The sequence below is a fragment of the Plutella xylostella genome, chromosome 17 (assembly GCF_932276165.1).
Source record: "Plutella xylostella chromosome 17, ilPluXylo3.1, whole genome shotgun sequence".
NCBI lineage: Eukaryota > Metazoa > Arthropoda > Insecta > Lepidoptera > Plutellidae > Plutella > Plutella xylostella.
This window is the reverse complement of record NC_063997.1, coordinates 371,682-398,485: the sequence shown is the minus strand read 5'-3', so window position 1 is coordinate 398,485 and position 26,804 is coordinate 371,682. Positions and strand designations below refer to the sequence as shown.

Sequence of the window (26,804 nt, the reverse complement as noted above, 5' to 3'; positions counted from 1 at the left end):
GAAGTTACTCGTGTGATTCTCATTTCCGTATAATTTTCTCGGACTTACATTCTAGAGGCCGAGTATGATTTGTTATTTTTTGCGTTTTTTTATAGATTATTATAGAGACTTTATGAATCTATTGAAACTCGTAATATCCAGAAGCAGGGAACGTTATATTTATGTATTCAATGGGGCACTAGAATTTTTAGTAGAGCTTTATTTATTTTTTGAGACTAAAAAGGTGTACTTACTTAAAACAATTTCATAAGCAGTAGTAAATACCAGAACACCTAATTTTGGTATTGTTTGATGATAACGTAGCTTGTTGCTCGGCGGGGCGGGGGTCGCGGGGGTCGCGGGGGTCGCGGGGGGCGCCGGGGGCGCGGGGGGCGGGGGCTCAGCACAAGTAATTAGGCGCCGGCAATGAGGCCGGTGCTTTATTTATTCCTCTTTTTGTTCTGGCTCAAAACTTTTGGGTCATTTGGCCAAAGTATTTGTATTGCAAAGTTTTAATTTGTACTTTTATTTAATTCTAAGATCCTATTTATCAGTAAATATGCCTTGTATCTACATCGATTGTACCAACGAGTCTTATTGAAAACTAAAACTGACTCATATGTACTACAAAATTATCATGTTTGTATTTGGTACAATGCATAATTATAATAATCCAGACACATGGTATTTATCTAACTAGGCCACCATAAAACAAAGATTAAGTTATTACTTTCAAGATGGTTTCAAACATCAATAAGATTAGGCACAAAGATTGCAATTCAGAATTTATTATAAGCAATTTGACAGAGACAAAGCCGGGACAAGCCGAGCGAGAGAGAACCTTTGATCATCCTCCTTTATACATCGAATAATAATAGAACCAATCTTGGCCTATGGGAAAGACAGTTTTGTTATCTAAATTGAACTTTAATATATAAAGGGATAATTATTAAGTACTTATTATTTAACTAAACTATCTAGATATTTTACAAATAAAAATGATAATAATATAAAATACTTATAACTGGCCTGGAAATATTCTACCTTTAAGGGCCCGTACAGGGTGACGTGCCGCGCCAATTTTGGGTTTTCAATGCTCTTCACACAGCACACGCAGTGACACGCACACATGTAAGTTTGCACAGTGGGTCGATAAACTTTTACTCGCCAACTTTATTGACAATTATTTTCAAGTAGTGATTTGAGGGTAAGTTTAATTTTTAATTACACTGGTAAGCACCAGGAAAGAGTAGAAATTAATAGGGGTGCCACTTTTCTCCATACTCGGAACGGAACCCGATTAGATTTCTAAACAAATGTGGTATTTACTTGTAGAAAGGTAACTACAGGTATTAAAGTGTAGATAATAAGTTATACTAAGGGTATACTAAGCCGAAAGGGGATGACTCAAGGGGTCATTCTGAACAACTTTAGTTCTACGAGTTTTGCAAAAACGCGAAAAAAAAAAAATCGTTTTCCATGGTAAAAAGTCACGTGTCAACAAAGTTTCTATGATAAAGGTTTTTTTTGCTTAATTTTTAAAACTCGTAGAACAAAAGTTCAGAATCAGTCTCACTTGTTTTAACCCGACTGCCGAAGGAGGAGAGTAATGTTTTTTTATTGTATGTATGTATGTTTGTAAGTATATTTTTTGGTGGCAGAATAATATTTCTTCATATTTTTAGAGTTTCGTACCTCAAAAGGAAAAAAGCAACCGTTATAAGATCTCTTTGTTGTCCGTCTGTCTGACTGACTGTCTGTCACTGCCCTTTTTCTCAGAAACGATTAAAGATATCAAGCTGATATTTCGCATAGATATGAGGAGTACACAAAAAAAATTGGGGTACTCCCTCTCCCATACAAGTAAATTGGGGCTGATATTTTTTCCGGTTATTTTGATGGTGTAGGTAGGGTATCGTTGAATAGGTCTTTTAATATAATAGGTATAAAAAAAGGTTAAAATATAATTATTTGGCTTTTACCCTTAAATTTGGGGACCACACCATAGACAAATCCTAATTTAAAAAATGATTTCAATAGATGGCGTGATTTTATGTTGGGTAACTCAGAATAAGAAGTGATGATATCTCAGAATAATAATGGTTAATGGTGCTATTCCGCTGAGCATCGAAACCGGTGGGACGCTAATGAAAAGTGGTCATGGAAATGCACCAGGGTAGACCCTGCTCCTAGAACAAGGCATGAGTTTGTGATTTGTGTGCGTGAAAAGCGAGGATGGAAACTTTGAATATTTTCTTGATTTTTTTATTATTGATGCAATAAAATATACCTAGTATTATTCTGAGTTACCCACCGAAGTCACCCCGTGGCAGGTTGACTAGATAGGTACTTTTGCAAATCACGCCATATATCGTTGTTTTTATTAGTGGCTACTGTCTATAGAAGAAATTCCGTCATTGACAATTTTACGTTACGAATGAATTTAGTAAACCCAGTAAACCTAACTAATCCAGAGGAAACCTAAAATATATATTTCTCTCTCTCTTTTAAAAACATACTTAATAGCCCAAACTCGATTCTATTCTATTCTCTGTGGGGGTGTAAGTACCTGCACCTGGCTCTCTCGAGTGGAACCTTTGTGCATATCCCCAAGGTCTAAACTGCCTTCCTAAGCTTGAACCATTTCCCACCACGCTGGTCCACTGCGGGTTGGTGGGTTCACATATCTAGATGTGCTAAATCTAGATATGCAGGTTTCCTCACGATGTTTTCCTTCACCGTTAGAGCGATGGTATACATTGTACTTAAGTTAAAAGAACTCATTGGTACATGTCAGCGCCGTGATTCGAACCCGCATCTCTTGCGTGAGAAGCGGGCGCTTACCCGACTGAGCTACCACCGCTCCCCGACTGAGCTACCACCGCGCCCAAACTCGATGCTTTTAGCTATTAAATCTTTGAAATAAAATTCTGTCACCTCCGTGTTACTGCCCTCATCAGATCCTCACGAGACCATGCCTCAACCAGCACCATGAACCACACACAGTGTATTATTACCTATCTTCTGCCTTATCAAGATGATTATGATTGATCTGTACCTTCTTATATTGTTCATTTGTGTACTTACATACTTGCTCAATACAATGTAAACTTCGTATTGTAAACGAGAGGATTTTCTGCCAACAAACCTCACGGTTTGGCAAATCTATGTGTCTGTAAATTGTATTGTGCTTTTGTAAATAAATGTGTTTAACTAAAAAAAAAAAAAAATGTGTTTAACTAATGAGACTGTGTTTTTGAATCCTAACCTAATCTTCCTACGTATTGTCATCACTTAGATCCATTCACTATATTCCTGCTCCTCATCCCAGGGCCGTGGGGACCGGAGGCACGTCAGCTTTTTAAAGACATCAGCAGCAGACTAATAGACGTCTCAATTGAATTGATAATGTATGTACGAAAGAATATTTCAACTTTTGATACAATTGGCAGTAATCATGACATTAATACTAGGAACAAGCATAAGCTGGCTTTTCCAGCGATGCGTCTGGCGAAAGTTAATAAATCGTTTTTAGGGTACTGTATTAGATTTTATAATAAGCTTCCAGCAGAAGTTGCTCAAATGCCAGAGAATAAGTGTTACATTAAAGAGAAACTCAGTAAAAAAGCTTATTATAAAATTGATGATTACTTAGAGGACGTTAATGCATGGCTGTGATAAGTAATTAGCTCTGCTCATATTATTATAATAATTATTATTAAACTTATATGTATTGTATACCAACTAGTTTTAAGTCTTTTTTTGAAAAGATGGCTCAGGAGTTTCTTGCCTCCGTTCTCCTTAGACAGAAAGAGCCCCCCCTTATCCGAACGGAGAGTAATTTGTAAAAATTGACGTTCATCAGAAAATTTTATATTTGTACGATGAATAAAAAATTTTGACTTTGACTTTGACTTTGACCCTAGGGCTGGCACTTACCTATCACAAAGGCTAAGCATCGCTATATAGCGGGGTAACGCGGCCAGCGTCTTGGGTACCCTACCCGACAGTGGCAGCAATCTGGCCAGCATCTTCTTTTTAGTTTAATTTTAATTTTATATTAGTTAGTTTTAGTTAGGCATTAATAATTATAATTTAATCAAGAAGTACCATGGACTTAACTAATAAAAAACATTATCATTTAATTTATTGAATATAGTATAAGAATTATGCTTCCTCAATTTCAAATCAAATTATGTTGGTGTCATAAAAGTTGAAAAAGTGCAATGACAACCAATGTGCAGTGATTTTGTGTCTGTACACAATTAGATCGCGAGCTGTCAGTGCCGCCTAAACCGACGTGACCCTTCTTTGGAGGCCAGCGGCCGACTGAGTCAAACGTCGCTTGTGTTTATGATTTTATAACACAGAAAGCCGCCATAGATATTTGTATGAAGATTTGAGGGGAAAAAATTGCTCAAGTTTGGGATTAATTTACACAAAATAGGTGTGAGTTTATTAAAAAACAAGGTATTTAGCGCCTAGTCCAAGCATTTATCTTTATAATTTGATAAGAATCATATGAAAATTCTTGATAATTACGACACAGTTGTTACAATACGGGAGTGTGATTTACTGGTTTTTCGTAATTAATTTACAGTTATCCATAAGCATTTACTTAAATTCGAATGATTCAGCACCTAGCTAGACTCTTCGGCTACCTGTGTGATTTTTTTCAAGGCTGTAGAGCATCATTTACTACATAATTCTATGACAATGCCAACCCTCGATTGCCTATTGCCGACCCTTAATAAACAGGAGTTTATCAAAGGTAGAATATTTCTTTTAGTTCGCTGCCGTCGCCCGGGATGGTTCCGAGGAGGCTGGCAGCGTTCCCTCTCTGTATAGCCAGGCTGATGCGCTGGCTGAGATAGCTGCCAGCCCTCTGGTCCCTTGATACCTCGACCAGGCGCGACGAAAGTTCTTTTACTAATCGTCGCGCTTCGGGTCCCCACGGCCCCAGGGTCTCAACCCCAAACGGCACAAATATGTAGCTGTCAGACAGACCGTTGTATTTGCGCCGTTTGAGGTTTTCTGCAGCAGCCGCCGCCGTGCCCGCCGCCGCGGCACTACCCTGGATGTGGGAGGGGGCCACTGTGTCGGTGCAGGTGGCGTCCCACACTAGGCATTTCCCGTACTTCCAGGGCATTACGGTCATACCGTCGGGCCTCTTCCCGTCGTCTCTCGCCAGGCCGGTTGGCTCCAGAATGGCGGGGATTCCGGCGCTCGCAAAGGCCCGACGTATGACGTCGTTAAGGGCCGCGTGGCGGGGTAATCGGCCGGCACTCCGCTGACAGGAGAGGCCGTGGTGGCCTAGCTGGTCGACGGGGTCCCCGCAACGGCAGCGATATGGCTCGTTGGTCTTACAGCCTAGTCTCAAACAGACAGAAAGGTTGAAGGTGTTGCGGTCCAGCAGTGTGCCCACACTCGCAGATGGAAGGGCCCTCAACCAATGTCCCGACTCCGGTTCGGCAGAAGCCATGAGGCGGGCGCGGTCTGCAGGGTTGGTGGCAGTTTCTAAGAGATTTTCCTGAACCTGCCTGCAGATCGGCTCGTCCCACAGCCTCTGGGATTCCGGTAGTCGAGGGACATCTTGTTGTGGGCCAGCGATATCTGACCAGGCGCTCCTGGCCTCGGCCAAGTAGGTGACCTCTGCATCGCCAAGCGATGGGTAAATTATCTTTCCGTAGAGGCCAGCCGTACTGTGTGCCGAGGACAGGAACGCCGGGAGGGCCACACTGGACGCCGAGCGGATGCCCAGGCCACCGAACCGTATCGGCAGCGATGCCTGGGCCCAGCTGCGGTTATCCAGTTGGCAATTTAGAATTTCGGTTAGTATATTTCTGATCATCGCATCCAAATTATTAAGTAAATTTTGGTGTCTCCAAATAGGTGAACATCGCAGTACATAGGTAAATTTTGGGACGAAAAGACAGTATCTGATGATTACCAGGGCGATTTGCGGATTAATTTGTACCAGCCGATGCGATGATTCCTGGAATTTTGTGATTTCGTCGTCAATATATTTGGGAATCGATTCGTCAAGAACTGGGGATCCGAGGAGACGAAGCGAGCTTTTATTTAAGATTTTGATACCGGGTGCCAGAGAGTTAAATTTACTATGGATGTCTGTTTGTTTGTCTGTCGGTAGGTTGGGGTTGATAAAAAGTTCACATTTAGAGAAATTTAATTCTAGTCCGATGTTTTGGAATTCTTTGATCATGGAGTCAAGGTCTTGAAGAGCGGTGCTTGCTTCATCTCCTATGGATCCATCATCGAGATACCACACGTTAAATTTGGATTTAATTTTGGTTATCACCGGATGAATAGCCAGACTGAATATCGCTGGACCGAGTGGGTCTCCCTGCTGACACCCAGCCGCAGAGTAAAGGAGGTGGTTCCTGTATACTAATTTTGTTTTTTCCCCGTAACATTGCCACATGTAGTGGTATATTTCAGGAACCACCTCCTTGATCTGAGTCAGCAGAGCTTCCCTCTCAACCGAGTTGAAGGCGTTCCTTACATCCACTTTCAGCAGCACCTCGCCCGCGCCGCTTGTGAGGAACGCGCGCGCCGCGTGGACCGCCGCCTCGCACCCTCCTTTACTGCCGAAACCTAACTGGGTGGGCTGGAACTTATCCGACAGTATTGGCGCGATGTGTTTGCAGCATATTTTGGATACCACGCGGCGGATTGCGTTTCCCACAGCGATAGGTCTTATCCCACCGTCCTTTTTTTTTAGAGCACATAGGTTTGCACCGTATAAAACATCAGTTATCTCAGTGCAAACCTTTCCCGACAGCATGAGGTTCACTAGCTGTGTCACGCTCTCCAGCACGACTCGGCCAGTGTCTCCCGTTGTGCCGAAGATGAGATCTTTATAATGTTGGGGCGAGAGTCCGTCGAGGCCACCGGCCGAGCCGCCCCGGAAGGACGCGACTGCAGCCTGCACGTCTTCAACCGTGGCTGTCGGGGTGCGCTCGGTGGGGTCGGGCGGTGGTGGAAGCTGCGAGGATGGTGATGAAAGCGGGTGTTTTGACTCCAGGGCGGACAGAGTCTCTGCTGTGTCGGGTGCAGCCGCGTCGGACGAAAAAAGAAGATGGGCGGCTCCCTTGATGTCCCCCGCATTTATCTTGCGTTCTACGAGTTGTGCGGTGTTTCGGTGGGGGAGTCTGTTTGATGGTGGATGTGGGTTGTCGGTTTCTGTGGGGTGCGTGCAGTTATTTTTTATTTTTTGTGTTAGGGAGCCGCTCGACTTCCCGTCCCGGGTCACGTGGAGGGTCCGGTAAGAAAAGGTAAAAAATTGCTCCCAGCTGCTCACGTCATTGGTTTCTATTGTTTGTCGAATGCATTTGGACAGAGAGGCGGCCACCGTATTCCGCGCGCCGCGGGGTATCCGTGCCACCACCGGGCAGGTGGACTTTAGCTCCGCTAATTGCTTCCACAGCCCGCCACCAGCAGGCCGACTGTGGTTGTGGTCTGTGGGGACATGGGCGGGCGGCGGCGGTGGCTGCGTGGACGATGGTTGGCGGTGTTGTTTTCCATGATGAATCTTCAGGCCTCTCTGTCCCTTGAAAAAACGTGGCTGGGAGCAGTCCGGACACCTCACAAGTTCCTGGGACGGCGCAACATTACTTAAATAATAACTTCATAATGTATAAAAAAAAAAAAAAAAAAAAAGGGATAATCCACATTTTTTATCGGAAAAAGTTGCTACCTAACTTTCCCTGTACTTTTATTAAAGGTTGATCTTTACTTTTTTAAGAAATGGAAGAAATTTAATTGGATTTTATTTTTCTTGTTCCTAAGAATTGGGTGATTATCGCAATAGATGGAACGGACTTGTCACCATGTTTAAAGAATTAGCCGGTCAACTGTCAGACATTGCAATAAATACTGTACTTTCATAAGCTTTTATTTACCGATCTTCTAGGTATATCACGCGGGCTCGAAATATGCCCGTCTAATGAATTAACGTATTTGATCGTAGTAAATTCGTCGGTGGGTATCGTTCAGCAGTGCGGGAGAAGTTGCAGACAATTAGCCGCGCGCGCGGGCCAAGCTTCGACAGTCCAACTCATGAATGTTACATGTCTGATGTCTCCGTTCAGAAACTAGTTGTGTTCGCGTCACTGCGCCGGGTCAAATGGTAAACGCATCTCTATTCGAATTCTTTGAGTATAACTAATTTAGACAGTGAAACAGTCTAAAACATATTATCTACACCTATGTAAGTATTATCTATCTGCCTTTATGTAGTCATATCTGTGCCGCGTTGTTTGAAAGACATAAATATATACTTACTGTCAGATAGATTTTCTAAGTACAAATAAAATTTACCACAACGTTAAAACAGTAGAATGTTAAGATTCCGGTTGCCCCTAAGGGGAGCTAGAGACGCCGCCTGCCACTACTTGTACATCTAAAACGCCTCAATACTCAATATATTTTTTACGAAACTATGCGATAAAAGGAAACGAGACCTTTTTCTATTGTTTCACAGATTTTCGTCTCCCTCAAGAGCGTATTTTGTTAAGACTGTAAACGATATACGTACACAGTTTTATTAGATTGTAACAATGTTGACGATAACCTTTTAGATCCTGGGCCTAGCCTCAGGGAAAACGCCAAATTAATCAAATAAAACTATCAGTCCGGCTAAAAAAAAAACATCACATTTGAATAAATGCATTATATTTTGACATCGCCTGAATATTTTGTAAACGAAAGCCGGACAACCGAATTGACAAACACCAAAATAAATATGAAAAATATGAGGTCAGGCCGAGGTCAGCGGCAACGCAAACAACCAACACTTTATTGCAGCTAACACAGTCGCAATGAGCGATGCCGGTCATTAGTCTTGTAGTTTCATTTCATGGGTTTCCTTCCGGAGCGACCAGGAACACAGAACTGCATTTTAAACTGTGTCGAGAGAGGAGATCCGAATATTCATTGGGTTTGGAATGAGAACGGGGACGCTCTGCGACCGCTGATCAGCCGAACTTAGGGCTTTTGTAGCAAAAAAAAGCTAAGCTTTAAGCTATTAAGAGCTCAATCATTTTTGTAGGTTAGTTTAGGTTAGGTTTACTTAAGGTTTACCTGACTTACAATAAGACGTCACAAAGCTTTCTATGAAAAGTCAAATTTAATAAACATTAGCAATAAAGGACGTTCATAATTATTTTGTGCATATCTAGGTATATCTGTAGGTACATAGTTTAAGAGTGTTATGAAACATAAGTTGTTATCCTCGGTATAATATTTTTACGATGATTTTCATAGCGGAAGCGGAAGCGTCGCGCTAGAATGCTAAAGTAGGGCGCTTTTAACTTCGCCAACTTTATATCATGTTTTACAACCACCACCGCCGGCTCCAGTGACAAATAACTACATACATACTACTGTATGTACCTCATACTATTTATAATATACATAGAAAATAAAAATATAGGTAATTCTTCCCAAACATAATGCTCTTATAGACGTTAACCATCTTAAATCTTATTGATGTGTCAGTGACCAAAACTAGAGGTCTACTAAGATTTGTCACGGTGGTGAATGTAAGGCTAGTCAGATTTACAGAATTCAGGGTCCGACAGCGGACGGAAGAGGTTGCTTTCGTACTCACCACATAAAATCATAATTAGGAATATTTATTACATTGATCTTACACGCAAGTATAATTACACTAGTATAGCTCATCCTTAGCTTTCTTTTACGGAGCTTTTTGTAATTACATGACCCCAAATCAAAGCCACAGATAGCCGGACTGAAGTAATGCAGATAACGCCACTGATAACTACACTGTGCCCCACTTCAGTCGATAGCACTATACCTATGTATGTATAGATATTATAAATAAGCTTTTTGTGTCGTTTATCAACATTCATTTGATTCATGAATAAATGTAAACATAAATTTTTCCAAACACCCTGTATAATGAAATAACAGCAGTAACATACTGAAGTTTCCTCACCTTGAATTTGAAGCGGCGCTGTAGATCCTGTCCGATGTTGAAGAAGGCACTCCCCGGGGTCCGGGCACTCCTAATTAAACTTCAATTAAAATTGGCTCAGCACTGACTGGATCAATTAGGAAAATGAATTATTAATAATGTTTAATTTCAGGTATTTGTTTAAAAAGATTGATTCTGTTTGAGAAACTCTTGCAAATATCCTGGCAGTGGTCACTGGTCAGTGGTGATTTCATGAAACATTCAGTATAATCATGTACAACAATACAAACAAGTAATGCATATTTAAAAAATACTTTTACAGTAGTTATACAGGAAATCGCCGGTCTTTCAATGTACCTATTGTTTATGTTCATGCCAGTTTATATCAAGCCCGACAGCCAGTGACAGCCGTTATATCCGCCTTTAGAGAAATCAAAACAAACAATTGAAAATCGGAATCACCTTTCGTCGTCCGCGCGAGGTGGCCTTGTAATGCCGCTCGAAAGCTTTTAGTTATCTGGGTATTTTGCATTAGCTCTTGTGTCTGTAGTGGTTATCATGCAGAGCCGAATATCTGGACCACTTGGCATTTAATGAATTCTGACTATTTTGGCGCCGGACCGGCGGAATGGCTGGATAGATTCAGATTGTATTGTACTTGTAGCTACTCTAATATCATGAAGCAGATGTAGATTGTATAGCGTATAGTTTTGTAGGTTAACTAAAATCTTCCAACGCACAGTGTTAGATAAAAAACTGGTTTAATTGTTTTATAAAATCATGTTATGGTTCCTATAACCGATCTTCGCATCCATTAATGTACTGACAACTGATAAGCCAAGACAATGTAGTACCCGGTATATTTATTTAATAGATTTTACATAACAGGCAGCCTTACTCAATGAGTTCACGTCACACTCAAAAATTAAATCAAACCTTTTTCAATTTATATTTTAATTATTTTCGGACTTTTAATAATAAATTTGTCATTTTGAAGCCTGTAAATCTCCGGTGCCAGGCGAAAATATAATAATTTTCGTAGCCATTTCAGCGGCAGGGTCGGCCATGCTTAATCCGACAGTCTTGTCGAAAATTACATCGAAATTGTCGAAACGTAAAATGGAAACTCCAAATTGGTAAAAAGGTTCGTTTAAAAGATAATCCCGTCGCGACTACATCAGGGATTTTCATTGGTTTAAGGATTGATGTTGGAATAAATAGGTAAGTAAATAAGTCTTAAACTTTACGATACATTATAAATATAATAATGTATGACTATTAGTGGCATTGTAACAGGAACATATTATATACCTATGTTTTAAAAACCAAACAACCGTTCAAGATTAATAGGTTCATTTCTTATAATTTGAGGCTTTATGGAGATGCTGGAGGTGTTGGAGCATCCCCATGCAAAGGGAGGATCCTCCGACCAGGCCGGGTGGTGTGGCCTGGCGGGCAGCTGCCCAACGGTTAGCGTTGGGGATTTCTATATATTGCAGAGTAGGTGAGAAACTTCGAATGCGCGATGTAGGATTTTCATAGTAATTTGCGTAGTTCCCATACATCTTCTCTGTATTGCGTTCCGAGCGCCATCTGTTGATTTTTCGTCTGAACTAGTGGCTAGGAGTCCGCCACAGCTTTAAACTAAAAGGTTAAATTTGACCTTTGAGCCCAATCTATCTACTGTACTCTGTATTTGTTTAAATTGAATCGCAAAATTGAAAAGAGTTTGACTGAAAACGTTTAAATGTTATCTATATTTAGACTTTAAACCCTTTTCGATGGAGTTTTTCAATAAATTAAATAGACAGGACATTTTCATGCAAATGTTTTGTACAATGTTTACGAATATTAATTATAAAAACACGTGATGCAAATCATTAACCAACAATGTCAAATCTGCTTATTAATCCTCAGCATTCCTCAATCAGACAGATTGAGGTCAGAAATCAGAGACATTTATACAACCCGGCTTGATATTTTACTTATTATCACTTATCTATCGAGAACGCATCCACGACAAACCATTTTCTAACCGTTCCGTAAAATTCGTATTGGCCTTCAAAGATTTTGTTTCCCCAAGATCCAATATGTATGCCATGTATAAGGCACGTTTGTTTTGCATCAATCACCTTCACTGCGCGGGTAGGCGCGTGAATTTAATGTATGTATGAAAGTATCCTCCCATTTTTCCTGCCTTTAAGGTATTCAATTTCGTAAATCGCGTTTCGTCGGAGCGCAGTCTCGGGTGAGGCATCAAATATGAACGGGGCGTTTGTTACCGCCCTGACGTATCGCCCTGTCTGTTGCCGCGGCATTAGGGCAATAGGCTGCTTGTATTGTTTACTCGTATTTTTATATTTAAACTTAGGTACTATTATTATAGCTGTATATTTTATTTAAAAAGTTTCGTTTATTTACCTTAGTTCTCCACCTATCAAAGGTTGGCTGGAAGAAATTGCTTCTTAGTTTAACTTTAGATATAATTTGTAACTGTGTTTTAGTATACAAGACACAAATAAGTAAATGCCTAAATATCATTGTATGATTGTACTAAGAAGTTAAAGTAATTCAGCCGTTAAAAGCTCCGCGCGAGGCCACACCAACTCTAACATGAACTCAAGCAGAGAACAAACTGATTCTCTCATTAAACAGAATAGTTCCATACAAATTAAGTTTCTTGTCTTAGCAAATTCAAAATGAATATAACTCCACAGCCTTGTAGACTCCTGCTGTGTTTCTTTGGACACTAGTAGGATGGTTATAAAGGCTGTTTTTGTCTGCGCCGGTAGTGCAAGCCACGTTGCAATAGAGGCTCGTGACTAGGGTGACCATAATACAGATTTTCAGCAACGAAGCTCAGAATTCAGCCATTGAAATGAAATGAAATGAAATTTCTGTGTTTTTATAACACGATTTGTATATAAAAACACAGAAATGCAGTCAAGAGTCAAAGTCAATTCTACTTTTTGACTTAAGGGTCGTACTCGTACCAATCGTGATTAATACGAAAAAACTCATTTTATAACTTTTTGAATTTCCATAGACAACGGAAAGATATTTGAAAGACCATAAATGTCAGTCGAATGTTATCATCCAAGACGCCATGAAGCATGGTGTCCCTACTGATAGCTCGTTTGTTCCAGTAACTCGGTAGTTTGTTAGCAAGTTGGTGGAACTCACTCCAGTTGACTGAATGTGATATTTCACCTCCTGACCCGGAGAGGTCCAGAGGAGAGGGAATCAGGGAAGTGGGTACACGTGTTGATTCCCTGCTGCTAAGCACATTCGGTATTGGTTGAATTGTATACACGAAACTCAAAATAATTGAATTTGAAATTGCAGTTACGAGCAATGAAAAAGATGCACACGAAAGTCACGATTGTATATTCAATACTAGGGTAATTATTTTCGGTTGGTAGAACCGAGCGTATGTATTACATAATGTCATCAACTCTTATTAAAACTCATTCACCAGTTTCGTAGCTATATACCTAGGTACGTTTCTGTAAATAACACAATGTACACATACAACATAATATCGGTAAAAAGGTAGAACACCACTCTATTATTATGGGTCGCTTAAAAACCTGAACGGCTAAAGACAAATCAGTAATCGACAGTCAAACCCAAAATTACAATAACATAAGAAATGAAAAGGCCATTCCGCTACCTTTATTGCCGATAACCGAGTGAATGGAAAAATATATTCTATTACTGAGCTACCCTCCGGCCGACACACTTAGCTGTGCTGCAGACACAGCCTGAAAAATTCCTTATTGCGAAGGGCTAAGAGTGGTCTGGTTAGAACGATATGGCATTTATTTTGGCGAAGTCTACAATGGAGCAGTGATGGGACAAATGGCATAGAAGTATAGAACGACATATCTCTGGATCTATTCTCAAACATAAGGGCACAGTTTAATAGATTTGTGAAAAGTATTCAATGTAATCGTTTTGTTCAACGCAGACAATTACTGTTGTTATACAATGTCTACCAAATATAAGACGCTTCTAAAAAATACTTGATTGAAGTTGAAATATTTTCATTTTCATGAAAATGTGATTAAAAATATTGAAGTAATTCTAGGAATTACGAAATCTAATATAATCTGATTATAGGATCTTTTTAAAGCGTCCGTAGTCGAGCTAGCTTCAATGATCGTAATTCGTAACAGAGAAGTTAAGCAACACATGGCAAAAAATAAAAAAAATATGATTTCGTCTATTCACTGGTTACTTTCTGCTCGCTTTAGCTGGGGTCCTATTGTTAAACCTCGACGATCTCCGCAACCACTGTCAATAGACGTATGAGAGCGTGCCAATAGGACCCCGGGGGTCGTCGGTCGTATTCAAAAAATGGCTGGAAATTCGCTCAAACCACGAGCTTGGACTCCGATCACGCGTGTGTGTTGTCGGCGGCCAGGGCTGGCGACGGGGGTTGTTAGGTTATTTACTACTTAAGGCACGTGCACGTGCTGGATATCCCGTCGATAAAAGCTATGTTATAAATACGTCTTCAAACAACGTTATGAGAAAAATTATGAAGTTTTACAGATAGATATATGTAGATAAGTGACGTATTACCTGTTCCTTGTATACCTACGTTACTAGTGTGAGTGACCAATCCTCTCACCACGGTGACAAATCCTAGTCTATCTCTCTCTTGTGATTTTTACCGGCACGATATGAAGAACCGTAAAGTATATACCTATTTCTAAACTTAATTATTCACATTATAAGTGTACGTTACTTGGAAAAAGAGGCAGCCCTAGTGTCACCAGATTTTGTTACAGAAGGTTTATTGGAAGCAGATTAGCCACAGTGATTGCCGTTTGAATATTCACAAGATTTATGGAGCAACGCAACGCTGGCTGTAAAAAAATGCGATATGGTCATTTTATTGCCATCCAGGGAAAAGTATGGAGCATACAGCTATAACAGAAAAGGAAAATTTTATTTTTCCTCTTTCAGTCTTAATTTATTTATTTAAACCTTTAACATTTGCAGTGCACTGACCTTAAAAGATATTCGAATTGCTAAAAATTTTTTATCAATTTTTGAAAATATACTGTTATGGAGAGCATTAAAAGCTACTCTAACTCAACGAGAATTCTACCAATCACAGCGCTGCATTACATAGTTAAGCTGTGCTTGACATAATGTTTTCAAATGTGAAACGGAGGGTATGACTAGTTTTCCTCGAATACATTAACATGATTACGCGCACTAGTCGTCCAGCAGCAGAGCCTCCACTCGCGACACAAAACCTTAACCACGTCACAACGACAAGCATTTTTACGCCTGCTTTTTAGTCTTCTTACAAAATCATTTTCAGTTTGACCAGGTTATCTTATAGATACTTTTTTTGGCTTTATTATAGGTATACTTACCCTACTTTAGCTTTTAGTTAATTTATACTGTACATTATACTGCCTCTTGATAGGTATCAAATAATTGTTAGTATCAGTCTTGATTTAGTTCAATGATGCGCGAATATGAGTGTCCCCAGCGACAGCGACATGTCGCTGAGATGTACTCGTAGTCGCGATGTTGATTTTTGGTGGTAAAACGTAGTGATTATTTGCTCAGTGTTTGTTTCGTGAATCGAGCCCCGGCGGAGCGCGGCCTCGGACGAAACATTCAATTTATTATGAAAGCTAATGGCAACTCCGGAGAATACTAAATACTGTTGTTTCTCTTTTTTCGTAATAACTGTTATGTTGGTTTACTTATTATGAGTTATTGTAGGAATGGAGAAATCGACGACTGCTTATTAGCTGGTTTTAACGGAAAAACTGGAATGGCAAAGACAACATGGCGTACAAAGATTATTTTTTTTACGTACATATGCAATGCCATAGAATAACGAGTACTAGTTTGTTATTATACGGCAATGAGCGCGCGGTGTGTGTACTCTTTTGCTGACTGTACTAGTACGTAGGTTTATAAATTTTCTCAAAAATGGGGTCAATCATGCCAATTTTACACTTGAAGCATAAATTCACGGCTACTTAACTTTTAACTGTTTCATACCGTCACACGGGAAACCTTTACGATGGGTATCAAACAAGATTGGTTACCAATACCCGACAATAAAGTCCATTTCGGATTTAATGGCATTAATGACCTGTCGAAGTTTTATTTATAAAAACTAAAGTGGAATTACTAATACCTGTTTTAGCAATGACCAGTCACATTGTTTAAATGCTTTTAAATTCTAAAGTAGTTGATAAAGCAACAACAAAATTTGGTGCAATCCTAACTCACCATTGTTATTACTAGCCCACTTCTAGGCACTACTAGGTATTATGCCTCAAATGAGAATATGTATTGTGAAATGAATGTAGGTAACTGAATATCTCTCTGTTTTCCACAATAAGTAGCTAGCGTAAAGTTACATTTACACACACAAAACCTCAGCCCCAGGCATGGTAAATATTACCTTTAAGCTTTCACAATAGGTAAATTTCATATGTTATTCTCAATCCATCGCTTCTGGTGTGGAACAAGCCGCAAGCCTCTGTTAGCGTGGGGTCACGAGTCTCGCGACCACTCAAAGTCATTTATGTATCTTGAGAATCTCCACCCGGAAAATGTCGTTCACACACGGATACCGTTTACCCGGATACTGTTCATCCGGGTAGCGTTCACCCGGGTACCGTTCACCCGGGTAGCGTTCACTCGGCCGGGCAGCCGAGGAAATCAAACATTCCTACCGAATTAATCCCAAAATTGAAAAACTTTTCACCGTTTGCTCTTTTGTAAGCTTTTAAATGCTCCACGTCTGAAATATTTTTCCTTTTGTTAAATTGAACATGGACATGATGAAATTATTTTAATTTCGACGGAACAATTCATGAATTTTATTGTTATGATGGGTATTGAATGTGTTGATAAATTTTGTCATTTTTATTAAAATGTGTGTGTACTCTGTGTATTGAACCTACTTATGTTAGTAGGAACACACTTAAGTGTATGAAATTTTACAGGAATTTTGTCTATAATTACCTTATTTCTTAGGTGATCTGTAGTTGCTGGATGAGGAAGGCCGAGGGCAGACACTGTGACGCTTCTTGGGAGAGGCTATGGCCAGCAGTGAATTATGACGGGCTAATGATGATCGTAATATTCCCAGTCTGTGATATACCTACATGTCCTACATAACAAACAAAATGTACAGTTTCCGCTCCAAAGCTCGATTTAGCAGATTTGTATTTTTATATTTTACTTTTTATGATGGAATTATTTTTGTTGTGGCCATGTCATCGACGGCAGTCAGTGAGCGCTCGGGGGCACGTCGAATATTTCACATCAATTTTCGTTGATTACTTTCGAATCGGTGGCGCGTTTTAACGAATAACGTGATATTTCAACAAATACATAAGTATTATGGGTATAAGCTGTATCGAAATGAAAAATAACATCGTATTAATATTAGTAAATATTTGTTTTTAGTTCGGAAAAGAAATTAAAATCAACCATATTCTTTTTACTATCTACATACTTATTGTGAATAATGGTCAATTGGTCACTCCTGAATGGAGGCTGGGCATATTTTCCATTTTATTTAGGATTCGTCATAATCACTATGTACCTAGTTATACAGGGTGTCCCAAAAAAAGTCAACGTCATCCCCTAAAGGGCTGATAGGTCAGCTCATGAGAGGCCAGAATATCACAATATGACCTTAGTAAAAACTCGATAATTTTCGAGATATTGACACTTTTATAAATTTGCTGAAAATCGACACCTTGGATCAGTTTTTTGCGTGCCGCCGGTACAAAAATCCATATTGTTAGAATTTGTTTGGTGTTGCATCACCCTGTATAGGCCTGCTATTGATCGCAGTCAAAAAAAATATCGAGTAATGCTGTATGTTTAAAAAAAACACGGTTATCAAAGTCATAAAAGGTAATCGTATTTTTTTATAAACAACTTTGACTCTACATACTGTAAAAAAAATATACAACGCAAACCTGGCACTTTATTTGAAAAGATTGCTTATTTAATGCAGTTTCCAAAATGGTATAAAACGTTGCTATTGTTTTAATTAAAAAAAAGTTATTGCTATTTTAGTACAAAACGACCTCGATTTAAAATTGTTTGAAGGAAATTTATCTGACTGAATTTATTAAGGGTAAGTCATGTTGGAATGAGTAAAAGTAAAAAAGGCGGTGTGTCCGGGAGTGGGAAAAGAGACAACGTTGTCACAGTTAATGAAAAAAACGCATTTTGAGTATCTTTCTCTAAAAAAGTGGACTATAGCAACTCCACATTCACCATAAATGTAGCGCATGGTAACGTACATTCCTGAGTAGTGCTAATGTGTGATATTATACAAGTAAAACGCTTACACAATCGACTGTAGCAATTAACAATGTCGTAACTGACTTTTGGCCATTTTTCAGTTTATTGCACTAGAAGGTCATAATATCAATAAGGAAGGTGTTAGGAAAGTTTCAGCTCTTAATTATGAATATTTCCCGATTTTTCTTGTGGAAAAAAGTCGGATCTGTTCATGGCGACCGCTTAACACTGTCGGTAAGTATGTTGCGACACTGTTCCCGGGGCGGGCGAGCGGGGCGGCCGGTCGTATCTACCACTTCCCGCCATGTTAGCTGGAGGAGACCAAGTTGCGTTATAAAATTTTATTATGTGGTCTTTAAGATCAATTAATTTATAAAAATAATGAAACTATAATGTCTTGCTCTAAATAATGGTAGACTTAGTGTATCAAGGAACGGGTAAAGATCTCAAGACAATGTATGACAGAATTTGAAGATTTGTGTACAAACATGTTCCATTAAAACGGATACAATTAAACAAATATATATTTTTATAGCATCTCACATTAACATGCTTGCCCAATACAATGTATTTTTTTTAACAATTAATATTTTATTAAATTTTCGTATGGAAGTTGTATAAACAGCACTGAACAGGTAACATTGTAGCAAACGGCACATCCAACAGTATTAACTGCGCATTATTTTAATTTTGAGTCGGATGTACCACATCCCACATTGTTACTTGCTTGCGTTTCAAGTACTACTGTTGTATATGGTATTACCGACTTTATTATTTGTTCTTCTTTCCCTTGTGATTGTCGGATATGGAAGAACCGACCTTGTTATTTGTACATAATGTTAAACTATTGAGTTGGATGTGGTACAATGTACCATTATTTTCTGTAAACGTTGTAAAATCTCGACCGGCTCTCTATAAAAGTTAGAGCCCAGCCTCACTAGAACCTCATTGACCGCGTTACCAGCAACGTGTCCAAGCTGTAAGTATTGAAATTTATGGTACCTAACTCACTTGGCGACGACGGTGTGGCATCGTCGCTAATACCATACATTTCAATATACCTACTGCTTGGATACGTAGTTGCTGATGTGACCATGGCCTAGTAAGGAAGGCCTCTTACTGTAAATTTATTAAGGGCAGATTTTTCAAAAACAGTTAAAAGCTCTGGTATCTACAAAAATAGTTTACTTTAATTTAACACTCACATCTTTAGAAATCCCATACATACTCGTAATATTCCAGAGTAGGTAATTCTGTATGGTAAACTGAAAAAAATGATAATTTGTGTAGGTATTTATATATTTTAGTTGGACTGAAGGAGCACGTGGTTCATGATTTCAGGAGCATTGCTTTTACATTCTGTATGTTTATAGGTACCGATATTTGATTATTTATTTGTTGTTTTTTGGATAACAACCGTCAGTAAAATTCCTATTGGATTTGAAGATGAACTAGTGCAGTCTTGTGCACTGTAACCTGCAGGTTTCTCGGCCTCTTACTGTACAGCTGCAAGGATACGAGTATGCTAGATCTTTAGTGATAACAATAATAAATGACATCAGCGTAGGGAACAACACTCTCATGAACATCCAAACGAGCTTTTGGAGACACTTTCTGACTCCTCATTACAAAGTTCCAGGCTATCTGATTTCCCACTTTCACTTTCAATAACCCTTACATCTCTCGTTAACAGGATACCCAAACAATACAAACTCATTCTCTTGCTGTAATCTTTAATTCTCTATCGTGATCTTACACTCAGTCACCGTTTCATCTCTTTCAAACATCATTACTTTCGCCTTTCATTCCCTTCATTTTTAAACATCATACCGGAAAGTTACTTATTTTTGCAGCTGTTCTACCGACGATGATAGTAAGACTTAATTGTCAGCGTACAGCATGCACTTAAGAAGTAACTTTTCGATTCGCAATCCTTTTTATCATCTTTTATATCCCTAACATAACTTTCTTTAAATAAATGAAACACCCAAGGCAAAGCACACATTAAGCAGGGCTTAACACCCCTGTGGATGCTAAATCAGTCAGTGTAGGCTCTATTTATCCTAACGCAAGCCAAAGTCCCTAAAGGGATCCCAGTGGTCGCGTCAATTGGCTGTCCACTCCATAAACGAACATTGTGTCCCACAAATCATTCCTCCTTACTATAAAAGCATTTCCTAAATCTAAGAAGGCACAGAACTCTGTTAAACCAGGACCTATCTGTGACATTATACGTAGTGATAAGATCGTAATCCACAAATCCCATTCCCTTTCTTCAAATACCATGCCAACACATCCAAGATTTTTTATTCTCTGTCTCCCTATATACCCTTTCAACCAATATTTTTGCATACAGAATCAACGATACTTAACGATACGAATGTTGCGGAGCTGGAGAGAGCCTTTGTCTTTATGCAAAGGAACTATGACCGCTCCGTTCCAGTTACCTGGCACTGTACCGCAACACCAGCACTCATTGAGGAGTTGGTAAATCTCAGTTGCAGCCTCTCCCAATGAGCGCCACAACACTCGGTTCTCGGACTTCCTCCTCCAACCGGCTACCCGCCTACGGTCCAGCGGGCAGGAGGGCGCCCCACCCTGCGTCTGTGTGTTCGTGGTCTCCACTCGAGAACTCGTCTACCCCAACTGTTATCGATTCTTCGGCAGATATGACCAGCCCACTGACACTTCAGCTTGCATATTTTGACAGCTATGTCGGTAACCGTAGTCCTCTGACGGATAACCTAATTTCTGATACGATCTATCAAAGAAACCTCAAGCATAGCTCTCTCCATAGCACGCTGAGCGATTTGAAATCGGTGGACCAGTCCTACCGTCAGTGTCCAGGTCTCTGCAACATACGTCCTCACTGGCAGGACTCACTGGCTGAAGAATTTTGTCTTCAGGCTCTGAAGAATGGCCGAGGAGAATATGTGACGAAGTTTCCCGGATTTCCCGTTCTTAGCATGCCTTAAGAAACTGCGACATTCAGTTTTGTGTCTAGAACTATAAGCAGATTATCGTTGCATTATTATAATTGATAACTAAAATTTATCTTAGAAAATAGAAACGAAATAATGGAAAACTACAATTTTCATGGAAAAAATTATTCAGGAAAGCATAAATCCGACATCGTAAAGAATATAAAGTCCACTTAAAATAGCAGGATTTCCCACTTCCGACAAAATTTTGAGTACTAAGTTCAGTGAACATTGTTGAATCTCCCACTACCAACAAAATTTATAATACCAAGTCCAGTTAACATTGTTGGATCTAACTCTTCCGACAAAGTTAATCTGGGATTTGACGGTTAATAATGTCACATGTGCATTTTTTCACCTTTCCTATCAAAAATACTAACTTTTTATCTTACTACCTTGTGGCACATTTAAAACTAAGTCACCATGCCGAATTTGGTTAAGATAGATAGAGTAATGTAAATTTTAGAACTATTTTAGTCATATTTAAAACTTAAAACGGCTCTACTGAAAAGTAGCGGTTTTTCACTTACGACATTGTTAATTGCTACAGTCGATCATGTACATTGTACAGTGTACACCCACAGTATCCAAAAAAGGGACAGATCAGTTTGTCATTAACATTATCTCTAATTACTTGTTATTTATTTTAAAGTTATTTTTAAACAAAACCAAACTCTCAAAATTATGATTATGACCAATAATGAGTATTATTTTTTGCTGATTATGTACTTAATATAATAATGTGGTGTTATAATTTTGAGAAATAAAAATAAAAGTCAATAAATGTTTGTTTTTTTTCAATAAGGTGTAAAAAAACGCAAAATATGTTTTATAAGAGTTTGGTAAGTTTTTTCTTAGCTATTTTTGCGTCATCTATGTTTCCACGGCTGACCCCACCACCTATTTTACTTTTACTCATTCCAACATGACTTACCCTTAATAAATTCAGTCAGATGAATTTCCTTCAAACAATTTTAAATCGAGGTCGTTTTGTACTAAAATAGCAATAACTTTTTTGTTAATTGAAACAATAGCAACGTTTTATACCATTTTGGAAACTGCATTAAATGAGCAATCTTTTCAAATAAGGTGCCATGTTTGCGTGGTATATTTTTTTTTTACAGTATGTAGAGTCAAAGTTGTTTATAAAAAAATACGATTACCTTTAATGACTTTGAAAACCGTGTTTTTTTAAACATACAGCATTACTCGATATTTTTTTTGACTGCGATCAATAGCAGGCCTATACAGGGTGATGCAACACCAAACAAATTCTAACAATATGGATTTTTGTACCGGCGGCACGCAAAAAACTGATCCAAGGTGTCGATTTTCAGCAAATTTATAAAAGTGTCAATATCTCGAAAATTATCGAGTTTTTACTAAGGTCATATTGTAATATTCTGGCCTCTCATGAGCTGACCTATCAGCCCTTTAAGGGATGACGTTGACTTTTGGGACACCCTGTATATCGATTTTTAGAAGTGTAACTAACTAGGTACATCACAATGAGTGCCACATTAATAATGGCGAAATAACACAAGGCCACTTACTTATACCCTGGATAATGGCCGAACTTTTATACATTAGCCAGTCTACAAAAGAAAACTAATCAGACAGAACTATAGTAATTCTACAGGTACCTACTACTTATGAAAAACTAACATCTCTGTACTTACCTTCTCAGAAAAATGCTGATGATTATGAAAATAACTTGATTTTACAAGTGTGGTTTTATATTTTTTACTCCAGGGAACCATAGCAAGAAGTGTCTCAACTGCAGTTAACTAGTCTGTGTCGAACGCTCTTTGCTTGGCCTGCAGCCAACTTTCTAATAGGGTAGTTGACTGTAGTCGGTTTAAACATGCCCTTTTGTCCAACAGTTACGATCATTCTACAAACAAATTCATTTTAACAGTAACCGTTTGTGAGATTCCTTGGTAACCTATTTTAGTTTTAACATAAAGATTGTTATATATTTTCTAGTATAACGTATATTCTTACAATATAGTACACTCATTCTCATACTCCTGTAGCTGAACTTCATATACCTACAGGGAGGGATTTCATGAGGTCATTATAGTTTTTGTTGCTTGTAACTACTTGGCTAATACATATAATAAAATGACGTTGCCGTTCATATTATAATTTAATATTTACATACCCTCGTACCAAAAATAACTTACTGTAATTTGTTAGAGCCGTTCTTAAATTAATTGTAAATGTTTAATTGTGTTTTCATCCAATAGCAATGGGTATTTAAGTTAATTTACGGCAATACCGGTCTCCTCAGAAAGGTTACTCTAGTTTCACAAAATACAAACGTATGGGAGCTATTATGCAATCGGTACCTTTAATACAGCGACTTTGAGTTGCAATTAGACCAGTAATGCTACGGAACTACGGTTATCGTAAGCTAGCATGACCCCAGAGCTGAGGGTCGTGAAAGTTGTTTAATAACTCAGCTTTGGGCGCTATAACGTCTGCAGCCCGGATTGTTTCAATTAATATCTGGCAAGTTACAAACTAACGATTAATATAATCCCTGGGAAATATGTTTTACCGTTCTGTGTGAGATGAGGGGTTGACCCGATACATCTATGTATTTAGGTAGGTATGGCCACGGAGTGAAAAATTATACGTTTCATCATAACTTATATTTTTGGACACTGCATAAAGTATTTATTTAATGTATTAGGTCCGGACATTTTTGAATGAAATACATACTACTACACTAAATGTTATGTAATTCACTGACATGAACAATTTGTTTTACTTAAAACCAACACCGCACTAAGCTGTTATATAATCCGCTTAGGTTTAATCTAGGATCCCTAATACGTACTGTGCTTAGTGCAGAACTTGTATAATTATAGCCGCTTAAACAATATGTGTGGAACATTAGAACCTGAACTAGATAGCCTGGGCACTCAATTGCTCGATTATTGTAATGGGCTCTCTGAGTGTTTGTATCGTAGTTACTAAAATAGGAGTTAAAGATTTTACGTTTGAACACAATGTCGATAATTATACTGTAGGGAAATTTACTAGTAGGTAAAAACTCTATGGTCTAGTGAAGAAAGATTTGCTTTTTTTCTAATTCTGAATGATCAATTAGGGCCTTACCACAAAAACTTAAGACAGTATCAGCACATTAATGTTTAACTTCAAATACATTTTGAGAAGTCCAGAGGGTAAACCAACAGAAAGTCAATTGAAAGTCGTGATCCGCCGCGTGATCCCCGGATAGACCGCAGAGCAACGTCGTCTGTTTGGCTCAATATCCTTATCCTATTTATATTATAAATGGGAAAGTTTATGAGTGTGTATGTCGTCAAAACGAATGAACCGATTTTAATGAAATTTGGTATGGAGTTAGCTGACACCCTGTATTAACATACTAAGGAAACGTTTTAAGGCTAAGCGAAGCTTCGGGAAGACCTAGTCATATAATAATTATATTAGGTATATGCTGATGTAGACTGATTTTATCTGTTATTCTTCATATGTATATCACCAATGAAGTTTTATGGATAAAATGAGCTACTTCTTGTTAACGTTTCGGTGACAAGCACTATAGTGCGTCTAGGGTTTGTCACCGTCAAATGATTAGACAGGAAAGCGTCAGTTGCTGACTTCCCAGGATGCGTCAGACGTTTCTACAATACAATTACCTAATACGTCACTCATTTCTTGCACCGTTTGGGATGAGATAACCGCCATTTTACGGATTTATATTATTATTATTATTAAACCATTTATTTCAGCCAACCAAAGAGCCATAATTTGTTAATAACAATGTTGCTTATTCTATGTAAGTTACTTACAGCTAATAATACTTATATGAAAACTGATTTTCTCTGTTATGAAGTACTAGTACTACTGTACTTGTTATTCTATGCTTCTACCACAGGAAATATCAAGGTTAATATCCCATTGAACCAAACAGTCTAAAATCATAATGCGGTGTTGCAGCGTGTGTTGTGGTTCTAGACTATCATAAAAAGGTGATTTGGGAGCGTAATTACCAGCGACCAGAGCGGAGCACAGAGGTAATATTAAAACTTAATGAGCCGCCACCGCCGGCTCATTTCATTGTTTAAAATCCAGCTTCTTTATAACCCCACCCTTCATGTGATGCTGGAAGTTACTATTTAAAATTTATAGCAGTTTAAAAAGAAGCCTCGTTCAATTTTTATGAAAGGTAGCAAAGTACACAGGTAAGAATAATTATATGAATATTTAATAAGTTTTTTGGAGCATTATTAATATATAATTCTGGTCTGCTTTATTGAAATGATGGAAATGGAAGATGTAGAGTGCAAGTCGTAACGTTGGTGGTTGCGCCAGACGTCCCGGGTTCGAATTCAGGATGGCATTAAAATGTATGATAACCGGGAACCTGTGTTTTTTCATAATTAATTAAATGTACCTACTAAGTTTCTAAATAATGCGGTCTCGTATACTAGCTACTTAAGGTTAAATTGCAATTTCTACTATCTTATTTACTCAGGTGAACAGTTAAAAGTAAACTATTACTGTAGAGAAATACCAAATGAATCGCAGAATTAAATGCATCGTCCTCCTTATATACGCAGAAGTAATTTGTATAAAGAAACCTTTTCACTGAAACCTGGGATCTAAAATCATTAAATGTGAAAGTAGAATATTCGCAGCCATTCCGTGTATAATGGGTTCATTCTGGTCGCTGAATGCAATGCAACAAGTTAGCGATCCAGGGCGGAGCTTTCGACTCATTTCTTTTTTTAATTTCATATTCCTAACGAGTACAATAGCTGAAATTTTTCTTTACAATTCCAACGGTCGGGATATTTGCAAGGGATTCATTACAGCTGCGATTCAGGTTTCATGAATATTTGCGCTGTTATTTAAGAAAAGCGGAAAACGGAAAGCAAAAGAAAACGGTCAAGAGATCGCACTGAACAGTCAAAGAAGTATTACCGTCTAATTAAGAAAAGAAAACGGTAAAAAAGATCGAATATTTTTTTTCCAACCTAGCCTGGCTGGAAACTCGCTGTGGGGAGAAAAACAAAACTACACTGTTCACTTGTCACTTTTGAGTTTGGAACGTCTGTTGAGAGTTGGTGCGTCTCGGGAGCCGCGCGGGCGTGCGCTCAGGGCGGGCGGGGCGCGAGCACTGCCGCCCGCCCGCCGCCGCCCGCCCGCACCTGTTACAGGTAGCCCTACATCCCGCACTAAGTAGCAGCTATTGATGGACAACTCGAATTGATTCCCTCGCTCTGTGCCGCTGTATGGGTGAGTGTGAGTGGTACATACACACGCGGCTGTGGCGAGCCGTGGAGGTGTCAGCCCATGCTTGTGTTTGCTTTAGTGATAGATGGAAGGTCATGTTTACACGGTCCCGTTGTATAAATAAATATTAATCAACAGAAAGGGCCGGCCGTGTCGAGCTCTCCAGTGAGTGGATACAACCAAATTGAAAATGTTTAAACAACACGAGATTATTGTAATTGGAAATTTGTCCAAAGAAGAACATAAACAAGGAGGAAACACGAAAAGCAATTTGTAATCTACATATTGATAGAAATCATAAT

The 26,804-nt window shown here is 38.8% G+C and overlaps 2 protein-coding genes across 2 annotated transcripts in view; both read right to left on the bottom strand.

The window, feature by feature from the left end:
* Positions 1-26,399, bottom strand: part of LOC105398528 (voltage-dependent T-type calcium channel subunit alpha-1G) — a 123,457-nt gene extending 97,058 nt beyond the window's left edge. Inside the window, exons 1-2 of the mRNA XM_048626954.1 lie at positions 26,244-26,399; positions 9,959-10,064 (exon numbers count right to left, since the gene is read on the bottom strand). The gene's annotated coding sequence lies outside the window, so the exon portion shown is untranslated. The remainder of the gene's footprint in view (positions 1-9,958; positions 10,065-26,243) is intronic.
* Positions 962-21,763, bottom strand: LOC125489787. Its single transcript, XM_048626853.1, has 3 exons — positions 21,759-21,763; positions 4,725-7,613; positions 962-1,023 (listed from the first exon to the last, which is right to left on the bottom strand). Exons 1-2 carry the CDS (start codon positions 21,761-21,763, stop codon positions 4,745-4,747), a joined length of 2,874 nt encoding a protein of 957 aa, XP_048482810.1. The 3' UTR covers positions 962-1,023; positions 4,725-4,744.
* Positions 26,400-26,804: the final 405 nt, after the last annotated feature.